Below are 25,360 nucleotides of genomic sequence, written 5' to 3'. Positions count from 1 at the left end.
CCAGTGAATATGCCATAAATGTTCAGATAGGAATGCACCTTTAAGTTCCATTTATTATACAAAATAATTGCCTCAATCTTACTCTAGAAAAAGTGTAGGAGGTGTAAGAGTAACATCTCAAGGCAGAAGTGTTGATCCAAAGCACAGCAACAGGAACTCCTGCAAAACTCCCCTCATGAGAACATCCCCCACTAATCGGAATTGTGGTACATTTAGTAAATCCCACCTATTGAAACAAATCAGCTTTATATACATTAGACTAGGCAAACACTATTCTCATAGGAAGCTTATATTGCTAAAATAAGGCATACAACATTGAGGTGTTCTTGTTTTTCTTATCTGCCTCCAGACATTTGTATAACAGTTATCTGGCAACCTATCATTTAGACAATGTGGTCAGATTAATTGCCTTTTTTAGTCACATTGCAATTGCACATTTTGCAGAATTTTGGTAGATTAGTCAATCAACCATGAGGGCCTTAGATTAGGATTTCTCATGCAGAACAATGTTGCTGATATTTACGGAGACTGTGATCTCTTAACAGATATTTCAAGAACATCTCCTGGGGGGGAAAGGACTTCTCATTTAATGAAGATGGTTACCTCATCAATCCTTCGCTTGTGGTGATTGCTCTCAACAAGGAGAGGAACTGGGAAGTGGTGAGTGCCTGTGGTTTTAGTAGCACTGAACTTAAGTTTTATGTGAACTGGTTGTTCAGTATTTCTCTTCAAATCTTCATATTAGGTGTTCCTTGTTCCTTTTTGTTCATGTTGTTTTGTTTTTATAGTACATGTTTTCCTGTTGCCAACAATATGATTTATAAAAATATAGATTGGCGGGGGTCAACATGGTACATTGACCAAGCCAAACTGACTGATAATTTAAAGGAGATGTTTAGCGGGTAGCATTTTTATTAAAAGGATCCAAGATGGTTTACAAAAATAAAAATAAAAAACCTACTCACCTCACTAATTTCTGGCAGCTCCTACTCCAATACTTTCAGGGTCTCCCATTGGTTGACTGAGCAGTCACATTGCCTGTGTCGGACAAAACCAGGTAGGACTGGCTGTGGACCTTGGACCTTGTGGACCTTGGAAACATCGGCACTTGGTAGTGCAGAAAAAATTAGGTGGTATGACTTCTTTTACTGTTTAAATACATTCTAAGCAATCCATAAAATTTTGTTTTAAAGATTTTAAGATTGGCAAGACTAGGGATGATGTCACACTTGTAATTCTTTCAATTTCATTTGATATCATTGAGTTTTCCCTTCTCCCATCTGTGCTAAAATTTGTTGATCATTTACAGCCCAGAGGCCGCTGACTCTAGTAATTTATGCAAGTTCAAATGTTCTCAAGGACAGCCTATCAACACCAGCCATGTTAAATGAGAATGGTAGGAATTGACTCATAAAAGTGATATGTAGTGTTTCAGCAGTGCTTGTTCACATTATCTAGACTTAAGTACAAAACTGGCAAATGTGATTAATATGATTCATGGGCAATGTTACGATTTTAGAGCATAAAACAAGTTATATTTTATAAACATCTATTTGCGCCACTAACATAATCGAGATTGGATTTAGACTGAAAGCTATGTCTCCTTACAGTCTAGGAAAAGACAACACGTTCTTAAAGGGCTTCTGTCAGCCCACTAAACCGTTTTTTTTTTGTTGGGGTTAATATTAATCCCTACACTGCGAGGTTCTGTAGATTTTGTTAAAAAGCAAGTTTTATAATATGTAAATTACCTTGCTAACAGCAAGTAGGGCGGCTACTTGCTGGTAGCAGCCACATCCTCCGCTGATAATGACGCCCCCTCCGCTGTGTGATTGACAGGGCCAGGGAACGGGATCGTTCTCTGCTGGCCCTGTTTGAATTCAAAATAGCGCGCCTGCGCCGTACCTGTCTTTAATCGGCGCAGGCGCACTGAGAGGCGGCCGCTCTCTCGGCCGCTCCATCCTCAATGCGCCTGCGCCGGGTGTAGATGTGACGTCAACGGCGCAGGTGCACTGAGAGGCGGCCGCTCCATCCTCAATGCGCCTGCGCCGATGACGTCACATCTACACCCGGCGCAGGCGCATTGAGGATGGAGCGGCCGAGAGAGCGGCCGCCTCTCAGTGCGCCTGCGCCGATTAAAGACAGGAACGGCGCAGACGCGATATTTTGAATTCAAACAGGGCCAGCAGAGAACGATCCCGTTCCCTGGCCCTGTCAATCACACAGCGGAGGGGGCGTCATTAGCAGCGGAGGATGCGGCTGCTACCAGCAAGTAGCCGCCCTACTTGCTGGTAGCAAGGTAATTTACATATTATAAAACTTGCTTTTTAGCAAAATCTACAGAACCAAAATGAATATTTAGCTTATGTACAGGGAGCTCGCAGTGTAGGGATTAATATTAACCCCAAAAAAAACCGTTTAGTGGGCTGACAGAAGCCCTTTAAGCAGGGAAGGTTATTGAGCATAACGTCTATTTTCACTGGCTTCTTACCATGCTCCTGCTCCCTATGTTCCCACCTGTGTATTTGCTCTGTGTTTCATGGTCACTTCTCTTTTCTGTCATATGTTCACTTAGGTCCTGCTTGTATTTTTCTTAAAGGGGTTATGCCATGATTAATATAAGAAATGAAAATCAGAGGTCATACAGTGCATGACTGACTATCTCTAAAAAAGCTAGATCCAACCTTGAACATGGATCCAGAGATCTCCCCATTCATTGCTCTAATTACTCTGGTGGATTCATTTCAAGCTGGTGGCTCAAGGGTTGTGTCCTTTCTCAGGGGTTTGTCCTTACTCAGGGGCAGTGTCGGACTGGGGTACCTAGTGACCACCAGTAAAATTTATTTTGGGGGCCCACTGTACGGATACATTCAAATATAATAAATAATCGAACAAGGTTTTTTATATGAACATAGGCTGGTTGAGGTGCTGTACATTGAATATATGTATGTAGTGCAGTAAGTCTAGTGTGTTATGTACCACTTGTGCAGGGGGTTGGAGACTAGGGGCCCACCGGGGGATTCCCCTGTACCCCTTCGGGCCAGTCCGAGACTGCTCAGGGGCATGTCCTTTCTTAAGTTCCATGTCCTTTTCCTGCAGCTCTCTCCCTGTCAGAAATCAGGGGATGTGTCCTGTCTGCTGTAGTTACCTCCCTGTAAAAACTTCCAGCAGTAGACATGGCTAGTGGATGTTGAAGATGGAAACTAAGCAATTGCGTCCTCCTCAGCGATGTTACTAAGAGGCACATAGAAATAAGGGGAAAAAAACTGTAGGTGGATCTGTACAGATTCCTGAAACATGAGCCTTGGTTCTGATCTTTCTGGCTCCTCTGACTTTTAGTTGTGACTGCCCCTTGAAATGATTCCTTCCTTTGTCTTACAGTTAAATTCTTGTTTCTATGTCTAAGTCTACTTTTCAGTCTTGAATCCATGCTATGTTCACCGACTCCAGTATTTTATTCTACCCATATTCATGGGCAGCTCAGAGACTATTTAGAGAACAAGGATCTGTGGGTGTTCACGGTGAATCATACAGACACACTTTTGACAGATACATTAGCTAGCACCAATTCAAGTCTAGAAGGTATAGATTGCTAAAGGGACACTTTTCTCAATGGCCCAGATTTACTAATCCTATAGATGGTGTAAATTTATACAGGCTGTCTAGACCTTCAAAGGATTTATCATAGTGGCTCAGACTGAATGATAAATACGGTGCAGGCGTAGACACTTCTGTGTTACTCTATACCACATACTGTATTGGTTTGGTTTAGTTCGAAGCAAAATGGTGCATCTTAGGCGACATTCCCTTTCCCCAATATTCGCTAATTGAGTCATTGGCCCACAAGCATTTTAAGCAGGAAGGAATAATGTGTTCAGATGGAGAAAATGATGAATATTCAATATAACGAATATATAGCACTATATTCGCAATATTTGCGAATTATCAAAGTTGCGATATTCGCGATTAATATTCGCGATGCGCTCAACACTACTTATCTATACACAGAGGTGATATCATTACACGCAGGATTAAAATGACAGATAAGACAAATCCACCAGGTGATTGTCAAAGCTTATCTGTTCTTTCCTTGTACCTCTGCACAGGTCACAGAGCATGTCTAGAAAACTGTCCCATATAAGTCAAGGAGGTCCTCTCCTGACCATTGGGTCTGTGGCCCATGGGGCTGCCATAAAAATGTTTCTTAATGCTGTCTAAATGCTGTTAAGAACAAGTCAAGATGGAAGCCCTCATAATTAGAGATGAGTGAATTTTTCAAAAATTAGATTCGTCCGGTTCGCCAAATTTTCCTTTTTTTTTTTGCTAAGATCCAAATTTATTTGCGGTGAATCACGTTAAAAAACAGCTATTTCCAGGCTGCAGAGAGCCTTTATAGGGGAGTAGAACACTGTGCCTTGCAGTGAAAAGGAAACGTTCCAGCACACAGGCAAATCCACACGGATGTTCGTCTTTATTGGTCTTCAAATTAAAATCACGTACAGCATGTATCTACACCCACCCCCGTGGACGATTAAGGCCTATTTCACACGGGCAAGTTTTCCGCGCGGTTGCAATGCGTGACGTGAACGCATTGCACCCGCAATGAATCCGGACCCATTCTTTCCTATGGGGCTGTGCACATTTGCAGTGATTTTCACGCACCACTTGTGCGTTGCGTGAAAATCGCAGCATGTTCTATATTCTGCATTTTTCACGCAATGCAGGCCCCATAGAAGCGAATAGGGCTGCGCGAAAATCGCAAGCATCCGCAAGCAAGTGCGGATGTGGTGCGATTTTCACGCACGGTTGCTAGGAGACGATCGGGATGGGGACCCGATCATTATTATTTTCCCTTATAATATGGTTATAAGGGAAAATAATAGCATTCTGAATAGAGAATGCTAAGTAAAATAGGGATGGAGGGGTTAAAAAATAAATAAAAATAATTTAACTCACCTTACATAGTAACATAGTACATAAGGCCGAAAAAAGACATTCGACCTGTCATTCTGCAAGTTGATCCAGAAATAGGACCTTTGATGACTTCACTGCATTCATCACATGGTCCATCACATGCCTAATTTTTTTATGTACTTACTGTTTAAACATTATTGTATGCTTCCGTTTCCGTTTTGCGTTTCTGTTTGCATTTTGGAAGCAAAATGGAAAAACGGAACGGCAAAACGGAACGGAAGCGGAAACACTACTGCAACAAAAAACAGAAAAACTGATTCATTTAAAACGGACAGCAAAATACAGAAAAAGCCATACGGTCGTGAGCAAGAGGCCTTAGGGCTGAAGCACGTGTGAAGCCTGTGCCCGTGCTGTGGACCGCAAATTGCGGTCCGCAATGCACGGGCACCGTCTGTGGGGAAGGCACATGGGGATCGCAAGTTCCATCTTTTTGCGGTGCTTCCATAGTGTTCCGTTCCGTTCTTCCGTTCCACACCGTTCCGAATCTCTGGATTTGTGGACCCATTGAAATGAATGGGTCCGCATCGGTGATGCGGAATGGCCATGGAACGGTGCCCGTGTATTGCGGATCCACAAATACGGTCCGCAATATGGCAACGGGCATCACACGTTTGTGTGAACGAGCCCTAACACTGAGACAGAATTCACGCCAGAATTGTGGACGCATTTTTGGTGGAAAATGTTGCATCTTAGGCCAAGCCCATCCTTCCACAAAACCACACCCTTCCCTGTGAAGGTCTCATGCATGCTGTCATAGCCGTTTTTGCGGTCTGCAACTTGCGAATCCACAAAATAAGGATATCAAATTGCAAATCCACAAAATACGGATACCGGCCATGTGCATTCCGCATTTTTCAGAACGGAACGTCCTGCCCTCTATTAGTAGAGTCCTATCCTTGTCTTTAAAATAGACAAGTATAGGACATGTTCTATCATTTTTGCGGGGCTATGGAACCGACATACGACACCAGGTGCTGTCCGCATCTTCTGAGGCCCCATTGAAGTGAATAAGTTCACATCCAACCCGCAAGAAAATGCGGATCATATGCAGACAAAAAACACGGTCATGTACATGAGCCCTAAGACCCATCCCTTTCTCACACTAAGCATAGAAACGTTTTGTAAACCTAGATGGGCCAATTTACGCCATGAATAGTGGCAGTAAAAACAGACCAAGTATTTTTACCCCCCCCCCCCCTTTATTTATTTTTTCCTTTTACTGCAGTTCTATTCTATGTTGAATACTGATATTGATTCTAGTCTATTACCTGGTGCTATGAGAACACAGTTCCAGCTTCTTTTCCCAATTAAAATGATGTCCTACTAAACCCTTAGCTGATCCAAATCACCTTTCACAGTCACCAAATGATTGTTTTTCCTTAGTAAAAAAATCAAACTGTTATTTTCAGATTTCATTTTCACATACAATGGCGCTGTGCATTGTTGTTAACCTGCAACCTATGCTCTCGCCTTTTGCACTCTGCGGCTCTGCTACAAACTGATATAACACCAGGCTGATCAAAGCTGACATTCACCCACGAAACATTTTAAACTGCATGACAGAGCCCTTTGCGTCATTAAAAGTGTAATTAATTGCACATAGGCTGAGGAAACACAGTTATTTACCATGCTGGGATTTATTTTTTACCATGGGTACTATTTGTGGCCTTTTCAGAGCGCGGACAAAAGGACGAAAATAGAAGTGTTTAGAGCCATAAAGGCGTATAATCTGGTTATATGCAGAAATAAAGCTACCACATGGCTGAAAGTATGCAAAGACTTGAAAATGACTTCTGTGTGACTTGAAAATGACTTCTGTGTGCCATTAAGAGTGTATTCATCTACAGCAGAAAAGTTGCAAAAAATTTTGCAACTGAAAAGTCCATCCCATACATATGAATGAGGATATTTCTGCAGCATGTGCATGAATAGCTGTGAGCTCCATTTGGATAAATAGGACTTTCAAAGAACTGCTGTGTGTGTGACTAGACCCTGGGATGGCTTATTGAAGATCTTGGTGATTAAGTCTGGTTATGGCCACACGGTCAAGTTTCTGAATGCCATTTTCGAAGCCAAAACCCAGAGTGAATTCAAAAAAGAGAGGAAGTACTATCAGTCCTTTGGGACTCCAGTCCTCAGGGCCCACCTAACGGTCAGGTTTTCAGGATTTTCTTAGTAATCAGCAGGTGGTATAATTAGTTTCAATGCATCAGGATTTTCCAGGTGTTCATTCTGTGGGATATTCTCAAATCATTACTGGTGGGTGGTCCCTGAGGACAGGAGTTGGGGAACAATTCTTAGGTGTACAGCCAGGGCCGGCCTTAAGGAGGGGGGGCAAACTAGGAAATTGCCCAGGGACCCTATTCTCTAAGGGGCCCCCTGCTTCTATCCCGGCAGGACTCCAGAGTAGGGAATTTCCCAGCTTAGGAGTCCGTGCTCTGACTCCATATATGGATGTGTCCATATATGGAGTCAGTGTTATGAATATGAAAAGGGTATCCCCAAGCATGATCACTATGCTTGGGGACACCCTGTGTATATGTAGTGACTGGGCATCAAGGGCAATATGTGAGTGATGGTGGGCCGATGGGGGTAGTAGTTGTTTAAGCAGTGTTTTGTAGAGCTCCCTGGGCCGGTGTACAGTGAGTGGAAGGACAGCACCAGCTCCTTTGGACCACACTGTGTTGTCCAAGGACTCCCGCAAGATGGTGGTTGAGGTGCCCTTGGTGGAATGGTTTAAGGTGCCGTGGAGGCAGGGTCCCTGGTGTTCGTGATGTCAGCACCGTTGGGTGCAAAGGAAGGTGGTAGAAAGGGTGAGGAGTCAATGGTTGTGAATAACGTAACTTTTACTTGATCAATTGTCTCAGAGTAGTCAGTACAGTTCATTTGCAATTAGCAAAAGTAATAATCCAAATATTAGCTCAGCTGTAAACCTTGTAACAGGCTTGGCAGAAATAGCCTACAGAGTTTCCTTTCTAACAGGTGGGAGAGATTCCGTTCTATATCTGTCTTCACTATGTCCACACTCTAGCAGCCAGGTACTGGATATAATAACTTCTTACTTGTAATTAGCAATCCACAGGGCGGCTCCCTAACGGCAGGCAAAATCCTCTGCTCTATTATTTGTACTGGATGCTTTCATAAACTCTGGTCCACAATGTCCATAGAGGAATGTGGTAATGGACAACCAGGCGTATAGTCGTCTGGCTGTGTCCAGGTGCTTTTTAGGCTTCTCCCGGTCACAGGTGCTGTGAAGTCCATAAGCTAATTCTGCTTCTATCTCCACTAGACTTTCTCTATATCCATGAATTCACTCTGGTCTGTGCTAGGTAGCTGTAAGGCCTCTTTCACACGGGCGTCGCGTGTGAGTGCCGGAGATAAGATGCGGGTGCACCGCGGGAAAATGCACAAAATTTTTTGCACGAGTGCAAAGCGTTTTAATAAGTTTTGCACGCACGAAAAATGTGCATGTTTGGTACCCAAAGTGAATTAAGGTGAGTTTAATCATTTTTATTTATTTTTTTACACCTCCATCCCTATTGTACTAAGCAATCTGTATTAAGAATGCTATTATTTTCCCTTATAACCATGTTATAAGGGAAAATAATAATGATCGGGTCCCCATCCTGATCGTCTCCTAGCAACCATGCGTGAAAATCGCACCACATCCACACTTGCTTGCGGATGCTTGTGATTTTAACGCAGCCCCATTTACTTCTATGGGGCCTGCGTTGCGTGAAAAATGCACAAAATAGAGCATGCTGCGATTTTCACGCAACGCACAAGTGATGCGTGAAAATCACCGCTCATGTGCACAGCCCCATAGAAATGAATAGGTCCGGATTCAGTGCGGGTGCAATGCGTTCACCTCACGCATAGCACCCGCGCGGAAATCTCGCTCGTGTGAAAGAGGCCTAAGGATTCTCTCCTTACTCCCTTAGCTTGGCCAGGGCCAAGGGGCTGCTACATATTGGACTTCCGCCTGGCAGTGTGTTATTGTAAGCAAAAGAGCCCTTGCCCTGTGCGATCTAGCGCAGGGAAGGGAGCGCATCGGAGCATGAGCTGCTCCGACGCTAACATCAGGGGGGCTGTCTGGGTGAAAATATGGGTGTGCCCGGATTCAGTTCTGGACCACAACTTACAATCATCAGATGTAAACTGCTCCATTAGTCTGTATAGAAATCACTATATCACAGTTCAGTGCTGCCATCTAGTGGCCTTAACTGGGAAATGCTAACAATGAGCCTGGAAGCCTAGTACAGGCTGCGGCTTATTTTTAGAACAGGGAGCTTTCCCCAATCTCCGCTGGGGGAAAACGTGCCTGAAGAGGAAGCCTGCGCTTCCGGTTTTTAACACTCTTAGATGCTGTGAGTGAGGGGAACTCATTGCTGTGAGGGGAGACAGCAAGTGGGGTATTTTGGGGCCATAAAGGTGCAGATCTATGTGAGGAGCTTAATGGGGTATAAATCTGTGAGGGAGGGCCTTAATCGACAGAATGTAACTGCGTTGTTAGTACATTATTTCAAGATTTGGGGCCCCACTTTTGATTTTGCCCAGGGCCACATTTTGTCTAAAAGCAGCCCTGGGTACAGCCACATGGGATGGTCATGATGCAGCCGTGATATGGTTAGGAAATGCATGTGGTCGATTACTGCATGCATAATCATGCGTTTTGGGTGCATTTTCCTGGCTCTTCAGCATTCTGATTAACTTTAAATAACACCTACGATAAAGCAAATACCACAAGCGGCTAGTACTAAATCTAATGCACTCAGCAGCCACAAGCAGCAGGACATGTCTTAAGGCTGTAGTGCACAGCCCAATGTGGCAGATGACCCTTGCTTCCCGCCTGGCAATAGCCTGCACGCTAGCGGAGGAGATAGCTGCTATTACATGCAGTGATCTCCTCTGCAACATGGGGAGGAGCGATCGCTATGCTGTCACTCGTCCCCATACTGTATAGTGGTTTGCTGGCAGCAGGTCGTGATTACACACCACGATCTACCACCTGCAAATGATAATTTTTTTACATGTCAAAAGATTTGGATTGTCTGATGAACGAGCAATGTACAGACTAGCTAATTAGAGGATTCTAATGCCCATTACAGGTTCTGATCCCCACCGTTTGTGAGGATCAGAACCTGGTGAAATGTGTAAATGACTCCACCTACAATCACCAATGTGAATGATCATGCCCCCAATCTTTCAGGATAGCCGTCGGCATGTCCACGATTGGCCCCCAATCCCTAATCATGTTCAGGATAGTGGCGGTAGCAGCGAGTATCAGCTGTGTCAGGAGCCTGATCAGGCTTAGTGTCAGTGACAATACACTGCATCACACTATTGTGGTATATTGTACAGCCAAAAGACCCACTGGCACTTCAAGAACCAAGTGGGTCTGGGTAGAAAAAGTGTTTAAAAAAAATGCTAAACTGTAAGGAACCCATTCTTGAATGTAGGAAGAAGTTTGAGACCAATTTGTGAGGGAAGCTGTTTCACTATCATCTGTGGAGGGGGGAATTGTTCTACATTGTTCCTGTTTAAGCTGACTGGATGTCAACCATGTGCTCAGCCAGTATGACAGGATATTGGACACATGGACCTGAAGATGTGGAATCAGGTAATTGACTGAGAAAGAGACTTAGGCCTCCTGCACACGACCATATGGCTTTTTCAATATTTTGCGGCCCGTTTTTCACTGATCTGTTTTTCTGTTTTTTGTTTCGGTAGTGTTTCCACTTCCATTCCATTTTGCCATTGCGTTTTTCCATTTGGTTTCCGTTTGTGATCCATTTTTTGTGGAACGGAAACGGAAGCATACAATAATGTTCAAACAGTAAGTACATAAAAAAATTGAGCTGGGCATAACATTTTCAATAGATTGTTCCGCAAAAACGGAATGGATACGGAAGACATACGGATGCATTCCGTATGCATTGCGTTTTTTTGCGGACCCATTGACTTCAATAGAGCCACGGATCATTATTTGGAGGAAATAATAGGACATGTTCTATGTTTGAACAGAACGGAAATACGAAACGAAAGGCATACAGAGTACCTTCCATTTTTTTGTTGATCCATTGAAATGAATGGTTCGTATGTGGTCCGTATACGGAACGAAAAAAGCGGAACAGAAACAGAGTCCTTAGGAGTCATGCACACAAATGTATTTTCTTTCCATGTCTTGCGGACCGTATACGGAACCATTCATTTCAATTGATCCGCAAAACAAAAAATGAAGATACTCCTTGTGCATTCCGTTTCCGTATGTCCGTATTTCCGTTCAGCAAAAAAATAGAACATGTCCTATTATTGTCCGCATTACCGACAAGGATAGTACTGTTCTATTAGGGGCCAGCTGTTCCGTTCTGTAAAATACCGAATGCACACGGACGTCATCGTATTTTTTGCGGATCCGTATTTTGCAGACCACAAAATACATACGGTCATGTGCAAGAGGCCTTAGGGAGATTTATCAAAACTGGTGCAAAGGAAAAATGGCTTAGCTGCCCATATCAATCAGACAGATGAAGCCTGTGGGCAAATTTCCTTTGCAGTTTCCAGTGTCGATAAACTACAGAGCTGCCTGTAGATCCAAGTCTGTTAAATTATGTCAGCCTGACTGAGCACATAATTCAGATACTTTATACTGGATCTAGCATGGGTACCAGCAAATTTTTTACTCCACGTTTACTTCAAGTGACGTGGATCGTAAGACCCTTGCTGCTGATCTGAACCCCTGTCAGGGCCTAATATGTGCTAATATAGTTGTTGTGGCTGAGCAAAACACCAGGTGAGTACCACCAATTTGTGCTTATATCTAATGTTGAGCAAATCAAAGTATTTGAAGTGTACTTTGATACGAATTTTAGGGAAAATTTAATTCGCAGCAAAGCCAAATTTCCTCATGCTTTGTGATAATGAATCAATTTTTACTGACATAGCAGTTGAGCATGAAGAGGCCGCCGCGGCCACCTTGACTAAATATCAGAAGTGAAATCTTGTGCGCGGTTACATATAACATCATCACGCACTGCACAAGATTTTGTGTGGTATCTTCAATCAAGATGGCCACAGTGACATCTTCTCACTCAAATGGATAAGGTGAGTAAATAGATTTTTTATCTCAAATGCTGCGATCAGTGATAAATGCAGCATCTGAGGGGTTCAATGACAGTGTGCAATCAAAGTAATTAGTCACAAAGCAAATTGTGACATTTTCTTTGTGAAATTCAGCGAAGCAGCTAAATCAAATTTTGATAAACTTTGCTCATCTGTACTTACATCTATGCATTCTGCCACAAAGGGTATTATTCAATGTTGTGCTCTGCCTCTTTTTTTATTTAGTGCCACATAATTCACATTCAGTAAAGATGATTTTTTTTTACTGTTTATCGGAGACGCTCACCATTTTACTTTACCTATGTAAAATGAGAATGTTCTGCTAATCAAAGGGAATCTGTCAACTCCGAAACAACCCCCAAACTAGATTAAGCAGTGTATAGTGTAAGTAATGAGTCCGGTTATATAATTTTTATCTTCATATTCACTTTCATTACGACACTGTGCTCCGACAAACCAGCAGTAAAATGCATTGAGAGGACTCATGAGCTCATGCACATAATGGAGAGAACTTAAAGAGGAGTCCTCTCAATGCATTTTACTGCTGGTTTGTGGGAGCTTACTCTAGTTTGGGGGAAGGGGGTGATCACTGGCAAATCCAGGGGGGGGGGGTCCCAAACTGGTGGCGCGGCCCTGGTGAAAAGTGGGGGGCGGCGGCAGCAGGGCACAGGAAGATGAGCGCTCATCTCCACAGTCATCTGTATTGCTGTCCTCAAGACAGTGATACAGATGGCTGTGCTGCTGAGGGGCAGGGGAGGGAGAGGCGTGTCTCTTCCATGTTCCTCTGGCAGCCTATCAGAGGCCAGTGCAAGTGGCGCGATGACGTCATTGCGCCGCCTGAGCTGTACAGCGTGGGAAACAGGCCGGAAGAGGCCTGCATCGCATCGCTGACATGGAGGTAAGTATAACATTTTTTTTTATATGCTACAATACTTTTACTGGCACATAATTGGAGGAGCTCTTGTTACTGGCACATGATTGGGGGGGATCTTGTTACTGGCACGTGATGGGGGGGCTCTTGTTACTGGCACATGATGGGGGTGCTCTTGGTACTGGCACGTGATGGGGGGTGCTCTTATTACTGGCACATGATGGGGGGTGCTCTTGTTACTGGCACATGATGGGGGGTGCTCTTGTTACTGGCACATGATTGGGGGGGGCTCTTGTTACTGGCACATGATTGGGAGGGGCTCTTGTTAATGGCACATGATTGGAGGGTGCTCTTGTTGCTGGAACATGATTGGGGTGTGCTCTTGTTACTGGCACATAATGGGGGGGCTCTTATTACTGGCACATGATGGGGGGGCTCTTACTACTGGCACATGATGGGGTGCTCTTATTACTGGCACATTACTTATTACTGGCTCTTGTTACTGGCATATGATGGGGGGGTGCTCTTATTACTGGCACATGATGGGGGGTGCTAATGTTACTGGCACATGATGGGGGCGTTCTTGTTACTGGCACATGATTGGGAGGGGCTCTTGTTACTGACACATGATTGGGGGGTGCTCTTGTTGCTGGCACATGATTGGGGTGTGCTCTTGTTACTGGCACATGATTGGGGAGGCTCTTGTTACTGGCACATAATGGGGGGCTCTTATTACTGGCACATAATGGGGGTGCTCTTGTTACTGGCACATGATGGGGGGTGCTCTTATTACTGGCACATGATGGGGTGTGCTCTTGTTATTGGAAGGGTTGTTACTGGCACATCATTGGGGGGGGCTTTTGTTACTGGCACATGATTGGGGTGCTCTTGCTACTGGCACATGATTGGGGGGTTCTTGTTACTGGCACATGCTTGGGGGAGCTCTTGTTACAGGCACATGAATGGTGGGGGCTCTGGTTACTGGCACATGATTGGGGGCACTTATTACTGGCACATTATTGGGGGCATTTTTTACTGGCACATTATTGGGTGGCAAGTCTTACTGGCATATTATTGGTGGGCACTATAGGTGCATCTACTGAGGCCACAAAGAAGGGGTATATTATATGGGGGCTCTGTATAGAGGCATTTTATACTGGAACACATTGTGGTGGGTACTACGGGGAAGGGGGCGAGGAGTAATATGGGGTCTTCTACGGGGGGCTCTAAGAAAGGGAATTTTATACTTGCAAATTATGGGGGACACTGAGCGCATCTACTGGGGCAGTATATATTGGGCATTTTATACTGGTACATTATGGGGGGCACTAAGAGGAAGGGGGGAGAGGAGCACTATGGGGACATTTACTGGGGGCACTATATAGGGGTATTTTATGCTGGCACATTATGGGATCACTATGGGAACATTAGCTTAACTAGGGGGATTACAAGGGGGTATTTTTTGCACTGTCACATTATAAGGAGAATTATTTATACTGGGGGGGCATTATGGTGGGCTTTATTACTCCCCCATGGTGTGACCCCCTAGTAGCAGTACCAGCCTCTCTCTGCTCTGCTATCCCTCTGCCCCTTCTCCAAATCCTTATTATGAAATCTTTCTCATTAGGATAAAACATAACATCAACTCCACCGAGCCCCCCAGCCAAAGTGTTGAAGTGGTGTCCGAGATCCCCAAGGACCAAGCCAAGTAATTGTAAGTTTTTATGTGAAATATGTATATGTTATACACATATAGCATACTCTGTGCCACACAATGTACAGTATACCGCTACACTGTGTGGTCTGTTCTATAACTATAAGCACCATTGTTTTGTGGCGGCGGACAGAAAATAATCTGGAAGTGCCCCTCCCGAGACCAGGCTCTGGATCCGCCACTGGGGGGTGGCAGACTCCCTTCAAAACTATATATAAATTTAATTATAATGACATTTTTGTTTTCTGTTTTCCCTTTTAATGCTGAGCGATAGTGGCTGGCATGCAGCTGTTCCTCCATCCAAGGGGATTTAGTAAGGTTGATGTTCAGCTCTATGCACACTACTTAAGTTGTTCTGTAGCAAACCATTTGTATGGACCTTGTTCTGGGCAAAGGGCAAAGTCATCACTGTTTCTGACACAGAAAACAATGTTCTTTGTACTGTTATTAAGTTGCACAGACATTTTCTAAACTATCAATGTATGTCGGTAGTGTTAAAATGTACCTATCATTTCAACAAACTTTTGGTATGACATAGAGACATGTCAAAAGTTGTAACCAGTGATGTCCAAAGCATCAACAAAAGACCCTAATTGGCCAGGATATATTAGTATAAAGAAAATCAATAGACAATGGCTATACAGATCCTGTTTCTGGCCTCATATAAAATATAACCTTTACTATTTCATTTAAAAGTTGCCCTTGATAAGACACTCAGTTACTGTAGTTAATAGGATAGTCAGTATGTTGTATATAAATGTACTGAAATTGCGATCAGTCGTCTAAGGGGTGTGACACAGTGAGGGGTTGTGTCTGGCAACACAGGTATTTTCCTCCCAACATGTGCCGCTGGGCTGGTTTCCAGCCAGGTGAGGTCAAATACTGGACCAGAGTTTAAAAGCCGGTCCGGGTTTTGGCAGCACCTGGCTGTACTTAAATAGGCAGCTGGGCTCAGCAGAGATGTCTCTGTTTTGGGATCTGAGGCTTTGTGCCGTGCTGGAGGGCCAAGAGCCGCATGCTGGGGAAACAGGCCCCCTAAAGCCTGCTTTGGACTACTGAAGGCAGAACTTGTGTTATATGAACTTTCCATTGTGTGTGACTTAACACCAAGACTGCAAAGTTATGTGCTGTTTTGTGCAATTGCCTCAAGTTTAAATAAGTTAATAACTTGTATTTTGCCTCTGTACTGCGCCCGCTTACCCTATCTACCAGAGCAAAACTCCACAATTGGTGCAGGATGCGGGCAAGAGCAGTGAGGCTGTCTTGAACGCTGATATTTTTGGTTTCTGCATTTTTCAGGCACGGTTGTATGTTGTACATTAAACCAGCTGTATTACAATCAGTGCCGAATGACAAAATGGAGGCTGTTGTGAAGGCCCTCATGGAGGCTAATCTGCAGCAGCAAGAGACAAACCTGCAGCAATGCGAGGCTAATAATCAGCAGTAGGAGACTAACCAGTTGCTGCTCCAACACGTGATGGCTTTGCAGACAGCAGGAGCAACCCTGAGCGTCCACGATGCCTGGAAAGCAGTCCGTGCTGCGATTCCTAAGATGACCCCCGCAGACAACATCGAAAGCTACCTGGTGATGTATGAGAAAGTGGCTATCAGGGAAAAGCTACCCCGTCACCAGTGGGTTGAGATTCCATTCCTGGCATCCAATTTCCAGCGGGTGTATTTTGATTTGCTGGACAATCAAGCGGCCAACTACCAAAAAGCAAGCAGTGAGATTTTTTGCAAGACTGGGGGTGAATGTGTTAGTCCGGACCCAGCAGGTACATCAGTGGGGGTTTAAGCCAGCTGAGCCTGCGAGGACCCAGTATTATGACTTACTCCACCTCTTGCAAAAGTGGCTACAGCCTGATGTGCTGAGTCCCACGGCTATGCTAGATAGACTATTGGCTGATATGTTCTGGAGGGCTCTGCCACCCCCTCTCCATCACTGGATTGGTCAGGTGTCTCCTGGCAACGCCCTAGAAATAGTGGAACTGGTGGAGCGCTACGAGGCTACTAAGACTGTTACAGGGGGTTATTTGGGGGGGGGGGGCGGCAGTCAAACCTCGTAAATCTCCATCCCAGACCCGGCGACTTGTACCAACGAAACCCACCCGGGCTGTACCCTCTACGGACCTGGCTCTGATAGTCTGCTGGCGGTGTCAGGAGCCGGGCCATTTAAGAGCTGACTGTACCCATCAGGTGGAACCCATGGATACTATCTATGGCTACCATCAGTCGCTATATGCCAGGAATCTGTGTGCAGCAGGTACCCCAAAAACTCTAAAACACCTGTGCCAGGTGGAGGTAGGAGACGCTCTAGCGGAGGCTCTGCTAGACTCAGGAAGTCTGTTGTCCCTAGTAAGGGCTCCCCGCTAAGTTTGATGGTGGGAGACGTGGAGGACTTGCCGTGGGTCCTTAATTGGCAGACCTCAATGTCTCCGGGGATAATTTTGTACCGCCAAACTTCGAGACCCAACCCTATCCTGCACCTGGGAAAATGTGTTAATTGTAGATGGTGAACCAAAACAACCTGGGGCATCAGTGTTTCCCTGTTTTGTGGTTCATCAGGATATATTGTATTGGGTAAACCAACTACAGGTTGAGCCTATTGAACAGTTGGTGGTCCCCAAGGCTTATCGTAAGCTTGTGTTAGATCTAGCCCACCTCAAAAACTCAGGATTGTATTCTACAGTGGTTTTATTAGCCCAGCATATTTAAAGAAGTGGAAGAGTTTTGTAAGTCTTGCCCGACCTGCCAGATAACTAGGCCCCAGCCACATTTCCGTAGTCCCCTAGTACCTCTTCCGATTATTGAAGTACGGTTTAACCAAATAGCTATGGACCTCATAGGCCCAGTACCGAAGTCCGCCAGAGGGCATTAACACATCTTAGTCATTCTAAACTACGCCACTTGGTACCCGGAGGTGGTGCCACTGCAACATACCTCAGCCAAACTCATAGCTTAGGAGTTAAAGGAGATGTTTTCCCGAGTAGGACTACCTAAAGACGTTCTGACCCCTTTTATGTCCAAGGTGATGAGGGTACTCTGTAAGTTGCTGCAAATAAAACAACTACGGACGTCCGTTTACCATCCGCAAATGGACGGTCTGGTAGAATGGTTTAACAAGTATGTTGAAAAAGGTAGTGTCTAAAGATGGGAAGGATTGGGACCTCCTTCTTCCCTATCTCATGTTCACAGTGTGAGAGGTACTCCAGGCCTCTACTGGGTTCTCGCCCTTTGAACTGCTATATGGCAGACAACCTCGCCGTCTTTTGGACGTGGCCAAAGTGGCGTGGGAACAACAACCCACTCCACATAAAAGTGTCATTGAGTACGTTACCCAGATGCAAGATCGAATAGAGACAGTGTAGCCTCTTGTTAGGAAGCATATGGAGGCAGCTCAGAGAGCCCAGAGCTGGGTCTATAATCGGCAGGCTCAGGTCCGGATCTATAACCCGGGTGATCAGGTTTTGGTTCTGGTGCCGACTGTGGACAGTAAGTTCTTGGCTAGGTGGCAAGGGCCCTATGGGGTACTAGAGAAAATTGGAGATGTAAACTACAAGGTACACCAGCCAGGGCGGCAAAAGCCGGAGCAAGTTTACCATGTGAATTTACTCAAACCGTGGAAATATAGGGAAACCTCAACAGAAGACAGCCCGCGGCTGGGTTTTCTAGGAGAAGAGGTACCGACCCCTCTGTCTGATGCAAGAGAAGCGGCTGCCACAGTCAAAATTGCTGACAGCCTCTCCTCTAAACAGACTCAGGAGGCCAGGGAGTTTGTTAGTCGGAACACAGATGTGTTCTTGGATCCCCCTGGACGCACTTCCATAATCCTGCATTACATTGTCACTGAGCCTCAGGCAAAAGTCTGATTAAAACCATACTGGGTACCCGAGGCTCGGGGGAGGTGCAGCTAATGTTGCAGCTAGACGTCATTGAGGAGTCAAAAAGTGAGTGGGACAGTCCTATAGTATTGATACCCAAGTCAGGTTTTGGAACGACTTTTGAAAACTTAACGAGGTTTCCAAATTTGATGCGTATCTCATGCCTCAGGTGGATGAGCTCATCGAGAGGTTAGGACAAGCACAGTATTTTTCTGTTTTGGACCTTAAGAAAGGGTACTGGCATGTGCCCTTAACAGAGGCTGCCAAAGAGAAAACTGAATAACAATTTTACTGTAGGCCAGTGGTGTACAGGCCCCAAAAATTAGGCATTCACCTGACAGAAAAGAACAAGTGATTATGTGGCTGGAGGTGCAATAGGTGGTCACTGGCTAAAAATTTTACTATAGGCCACTAGAGTAGAGGACCCAAAAATTAGGCATTCACCTGACAGAAAAAAACAAGTGATTATGTGGCTGGAGGTACATTAGGCGGTCACTGAATAACAATTTTACTGTAGACCAGTGGAGTACAGGCTCCAAAAATTATGCATTCACCTGACAGAAATGAACAAGTGATTATGTGGCTGGAGGTACAATAGGTGGTCATTCATTTTTAGACGCTGAACGTCCTTTTGGACAGGACACTCGACGAGGGGCAAGCCAAGAGTTCCATGGAAAATTGTGCCAGCTCTGGCCACAGGTTAAGCCTGCACACCCAGTAGTCCAGGTGTTCTTCGCTTCTCAGAGCGTCCCTGTTGGTCTAAGCGATCCCTGAGGCTGGATCCGGAGGGCGCCTGTCGATGGGTTGGCTGCAAGAATGATCTTATATCTGAAGTGACCAACACATCTTCAGACCACCCTCTTCTTGCAGGCACGGTAGGATTGGTACCCGCCCCTGTTTCGCTGTGGGTGGAAATTCCTCTTCTAGCTCCCGCAATATCAGAATGCAGCATCTCTTGCAGCAAGGCCTGGAAATGCTGCATTCTGCCAGCCCTCTGTGATGCTGAGTACGTTGCCACCCAGTACTGGTCCTTGCCCTTTATGATTTTTATACCGGGGTCCCTCTTCAAACACTGGAGCATGAAGGCCCCGATTTGCACTAAATTGGAAGCGGTGGAGCACCCTGGCTCCTGCTCATCGGCCAGGAGAATGTCATCCTCGGTCTCCTCCCCCCAGCCACGGACAACACCAGAGATCACCGAAAACTTTAAAGTCCCCCACAGTCCTCCTCCTCCCCCCAGTCACCATCCTCCTCTGACTCCTCTTCAGACTCCTGCTGACTTGTCTAAAATGGAGTAGCCCCCCTGGGAATTCATTCAGCATTGCGACTTCCTCATCTTCCAGCTCCTGCTCCTCGACGGCTTGATCAATGACACGACGCAAAGCACGTTCCAGAAAGGAGGGGTAAGGTACAATATCACTGATGGTGCCCTGACTGCGACTGACCAGTTTGATGATCTTCAAATGGCCGCAGAAGTCTACATGCGTCACACATAAGCAGCCACTGGCTTGGTGAAAAGAAAACCAAGCTCACCAGAATCTGTCCTGCCGCAGAGTTTGTACAGGTATTCGCTAACGGCACGTTGCTGCTGGAGCAGCCTATCAAGCATATACAAGGTGGAGTTCCAGCGCCTTGTGCTGTCACAAATCAGACGGGCAGGTGGTGTCGCCGCTGAACGTCAGCAAGGCAAGCCATGGGCGTGTAAGATCTTGTAAAATGGCCAGAGATTTTCATGGCCTGCCGTGAGACATCCTGGACCTCAGGGTATTTGGCAATGAATCACTGCATGACTAAGTTCAGGACGTGTGCCATGCACGGCATGTGTGTCATTTTGCCCTGCTTAAGTGCGCTCAGCAGATTAGCAACATTGTCACACACCACTTTACCAACTGTCAAATTGAGCAGGGTTAGCCACTGATCGGCCTGTGATCAAATAGCTGAAAGCAGTGCTGGACCGGTGTGGCTCTTGGCTTCCAGGCACAACAGCCGCAGCACAGCATAGCAACGTCTCACCTGGCACGTCAAATAGGTTCTGGGTAGCTTGGGGGGTGCAGCAGAAGAGGCGGTTGCAGTGGAAAAGGAAGAGTCAGAGGATGGAGGAGAAGAGGCAGGCCTGCATGCAATCTGTGGCAGTAACAGCAAATCCACATGGATGCCACGGATTGCATGCTTGACAGCCATCAGAAGGTTCACCCAAAGGGCAGTAAAAGTTATGTACCTTCCCTGCCCGTGTTTACTAGACCACGTTTCTGTGGTCAGATGTATCTTGGCACCAGCAATGTGTTCCAGAGATACATTCACTGGCTGCTGAACATGGCCATATAGCTCTGGGATGCCCTTCTGGGAGAAATATTTCCTTCCGGGACCTTCCATTGTGGTGTGCCAATGGCCACAGATTTCTAAAGGCCTCCAAATCAAGTTTTTATGGCAGTAGTTGGTGGGCAAGCAGTTCTGACAACACTATTGTCATCAGATGACACGTTACAAAAAGCCCACACTGCAGAGCCATATGCTGGCATCCTGGGAGCACAAGATGTGACCGTGTATGGTGGCTGGTTCGCTCCAGATACATTTGCAGTCTGATTTTTGCCTCCAGTGCACTGCGAGTTCTGCCTGCTTCTCCTCCTTCTCCTCCCTATCTGCTGCTCCGTCTCTCGCTCTGAACTCCCCTACTCTTCCTCTCTTGTGAGGACATGTCATCATTGTAACTTTCATGACCACTGGCATTAGAGATCTCGGAGTAGGTAGCAATAGCGGGGACCACCCTTATTGGGCTAATGTGGGTAGTGTCGTCAGACGGCTGGGTGGCGGCCGTTGCTACCTCCTCTTCCTCATCCAATGCCAAGAATGGCAGCACATCGGTAAGGTCTGGGAATGGATGTGCAAATAATTCCTTTGACTTGAGTGGAGGGGCTAGGGTGGTGGTGGTGGTGGCTTCTTTGGGGGTGCACACAGCAGAGAGTGAGGAGGGTGCAGATACAGAGGATGAGGAGGGTGCAGAAGCGGAAGGCTAAGTGAGCCACTCAACCAACTCTGGTGCGTCCTTTGATGTAATCACATGCACCTTCTCCAACTTCCTCCTTAGGCTCCAGTCTGGTGCACCTGACCAGCCCCTACTGCCCTTGCGGAATAACCTGCCTCTTCCTCTGCCTATAATTTTCAAAATGACCCTGTGCCAAAGTTCCTAGAGAAGAGAAGTATTTGTGGAAGCAGGTATATCAAACCCCGTAATCAGTATTTTGTGGAAGCAGGTGTATCGCAGGCCCCAATCAATATTTGGTGGAAGCACGTATATCAATTCCCTTAATCAGTAATTTTTGTAAGCAGGTATATCACACTCCTCAATCAGTATTTTGTGGAAGCAGGTATATACACTCACCTAAAGAATTATTAGGAACACCTGTTCTATTTCTCATTAATGCGATTATCTAGTCAACCAATCACATGGCAGTTGCTTCAATGCATGTAGGGTTGTGGTCCTGGTCAAGACAATCTCCTGAAATCCAAACTAAATGTCAGAATGGGAAAGAAAGGTGGGCTACAACAGCAGAAGACCCCACCGTGTACCACTTATCTCCACTACAAATAGGAAAAAGAGGCTACAATTTGCACGAGCTCACCAAAATTGGACTGTTGAAGACTGGAAAAATGTTGCCTGGTCTGATGAGTCTCGATTTCTGTTGAGACATTAAAATGGTAGAGTCCGAATTTGGCGTAAACAGAATGAGAACATGTATCTATCATGCCTTGTTACCACTGTGCAGGCTGGTGCTGGTGGTGTAATGGTGTGGGGGATGTTTTCTGGGCACACTTTAGGCCTCTTAGTGCCAATTGGCCATCGTTTTAATGCCACGGGCTACCTGAGCATTGTTTCTGACCATGTCCATCCCTTCATGACCACCATGTACCCATCCTCTGATGGCTACTTCCAGCAGGATAATGCACCATGTCACAAAGCTTGAATCATTTCAAATTGGTTTCTTGAACATGACAATGAGTTCACTGTACTAAAATGGCCCCCACAGTCACCAGATCTCAACTCAATACAGCATCTTTGGGATGTGGTGGAACGGAAGCTTTGTGCCCTGGATGTGCATCCCTCAAATCTCCATCAACTGCAAGATGCTATCCTATCAATATGGGCCAACATTTCTAAAGAATGCTATCAGCACCTTGTTTAATCAATGCCACGTAGAATTAAGGCAGTTCTGAAGGCAAAAGGGGGTCCAACACCGTATTAGTATGGTGTTCCTAATAATTCTTTAGGTAAGTGTAAAACCCCTTAATCCATATTTGCTGAAAGCAGGTATATCGCACCCCTCAATCTCTATTTTGTGGAAGCAGGTATGTTAAACCCCTTAATCAGTATTTTGTAGAAGCAGATATATTGCATCCCTCAATCAGTGTTTTGCAGAAGCAGGTATATCGCAGGCCTCAATGAATATTTGGTGGAAGTGTAACATCCCAGAGTTATGTTACAAAAACTCTTTTACCCCGCTACAACCTGTTGAGTGTATCTGCATTGTCATCTTGTGTAATTTAAAATCACATCCTCAATAATGTGCATTTTCTAAGCCTGTTACATGTATTTGCTGTAATTTCCATGTACACCAGCAGATGGCAGCAATGTGTCAGCAGGACCTTAGACAGTTTAGTGTTTCTAAACTGGAATAGTTTATTCCAGTTTAGCTCCCCCTCTATGAGCAGAAGTGGGCTGGCCCATGTCCTGCCTCATGGGGAGGAAAGGATGTTAGAGTTAGTGTGCCAGCTACCCCTTCTTGGGGAAGGCTGTGCTGGTAGGAGCTCCCAGTTTTAGGGATCCCAACCCAGGATCGTGCCTCAGCTGAGGTCAAAGATCTCCATTCCCAGCCTGAGCCTTCAGCCTTCCAGGAACAGACATTTCCTGTGAGCTAACTGTGCGTAACTATCCAGAGACCAGGAGAAGCCAAATTCCTCCTCAGCTAGTAAGTCCCATACACAGCAGAAGATAGATTTAGCAAAAGACATATTCATACCACATATTACAGAGCCATAAGCAGATGACTAATCCTGGAAGAGAGCTCCAGGCACATGCTAGATGCAGAAGAGATATTGATCCCTGACATACATTGCCAAATACCTGCTGGGACTCCAAAGACTAATGCTGTAACTCATATGGATTAATGCTGCCTCCAGTAAAGACAAATTGAATTATATCCTAAGTCTGGATCTCATTCATTACTACCAAAACCCTCAATTACTCCTACTAGCAACACACTCATTTATTGCAAGTGAGCCAGGATCCAGGAGTCCAGCCGTACCAAGGTAGGAAACATCGTTGACACTATACCTACTACTACACAGAGACATTACACCACTCTGGCATTCCTAACCTGGTACGTGAGTTGCAACACCTTAAAGGGCCCTGAGACTGTACCCTGCGCACGCTGCAATTGGCGTCACAAACAAAAACAATAGACTTCTATATCCATATCCGGACCCACTGCATAATTTGGCGTCTGTGTAACCATACCACGGTCCTGCTCATTGCAGAAGCAGGTATATCAATTCCCTTAATCAGTATTTTGTGGAAGCAGGTATATAAAATCCCTTAATCAATATTTGGTGGAAGCAGGTATATCGCAACCCTCAATCTGTATTTTGTGAAAGCAGGTATATCAAACCCCTTAATCAGTATTTTGTGGAAGCAGATAAATCGCACCCCTCAATCAGTATTTTGTGGAAGCAGGTATATCAATCCCTTTAATCAGTACTTTGTGGAAGCAGGTATATAAAAGCCCTTAATCAATATTTGGTGGAAACAGGTATATCACACCCCTCAATCTGTATTTTGTGGAAGTATGTATATAGAACCCTTTCATCAATATTTAGTGGAAGCAGGTATATCGCAACCCTCAATCAGTATTTTGTGGAAGCAGTGATATCAAACCCCTTAATCAGTATTTTGTGGACGTAGGTATATAAATCCCCTTAATCAGAATTTTGTGGAAGCAGGAATATAGAACCCCTTAATCAATATTTTGTGGAAGCAGGTATATCGCACCCCTCAATCTGTATTTTGTGAAAGCAGGTATATAAAAAACCCTTAATCAGTATTTTGTGGAAGCAGGTATATTGCACCCCTCAATCTGTATTTTGTGGAAGCAGGTATATCGCACCCCTCAATTAGTATTTTGTGGAAACAGGTATATAGAACCCCTTAATCAATATTTTGTGGAAGTAGGTATATCGCACCCATCAATCAGTATTTTGTGGAAGCAGGTATATATAAACAAAACTAATCAGTATTTTGTGGAAGCAGGTATATTGCACTCCTCAATCTGTATTTTGAAGAAGCAGGTACCGTATATAGAACCCCTTAATCAATATTTGGTGGAAGCAGGTATATTGAACTCCTCAATCAGTATTTTGTGGAAGCAGGTATATCGCTGGCCTCAATCAGTATTTTGTGGAAGCAGGTATATTGCTGGCCTTAATCAGTATTTGATGGAAGCAGGTATATCACACTCCTCAATCAGTATTTTGTGGAAGCAGGTATATTAAACCCATTAATCAGTATTTTGTTAAAGCAAGTATATTGCACCCTTCTATCAGTTTTTTTTTTGAGGGGGCAACAGGTATATCACACCAGTTGCAATGAGTTATTCCAATAGCGCTTGTCCCTCTATATACCTGTGGTATCGCAGCAGAACCACACACAACTGCTGCACAATACAAATGTACTATAATATAATTTCTATGTTAGAAAGTATATTATAAGTATATCACAACCCTCAGTATATCACACCTATCGATAGC

The 25,360-nt window shown here is 45.1% G+C and overlaps 1 protein-coding gene across 1 annotated transcript in view; it reads left to right on the top strand.

The window, feature by feature from the left end:
- GRIN2D (glutamate ionotropic receptor NMDA type subunit 2D) overlaps nt 1-25,360 on the top strand; it is a 456,113-nt gene that overhangs the window by 111,643 nt on the left and 319,110 nt on the right. Inside the window, exon 3 of the mRNA XM_044277508.1 lies at nt 546-660. Within this exon, the coding sequence (XP_044133443.1) occupies nt 546-660 (115 nt within the window). The remainder of the gene's footprint in view (nt 1-545; nt 661-25,360) is intronic.

This window comes from Bufo gargarizans, chromosome 2 (assembly GCF_014858855.1).
Source record: "Bufo gargarizans isolate SCDJY-AF-19 chromosome 2, ASM1485885v1, whole genome shotgun sequence".
Taxonomy (NCBI): domain Eukaryota; kingdom Metazoa; phylum Chordata; class Amphibia; order Anura; family Bufonidae; genus Bufo; species Bufo gargarizans.
Note: the sequence above shows the minus strand (reverse complement) of the source record. Positions and strands in the feature narration are given on the sequence as shown.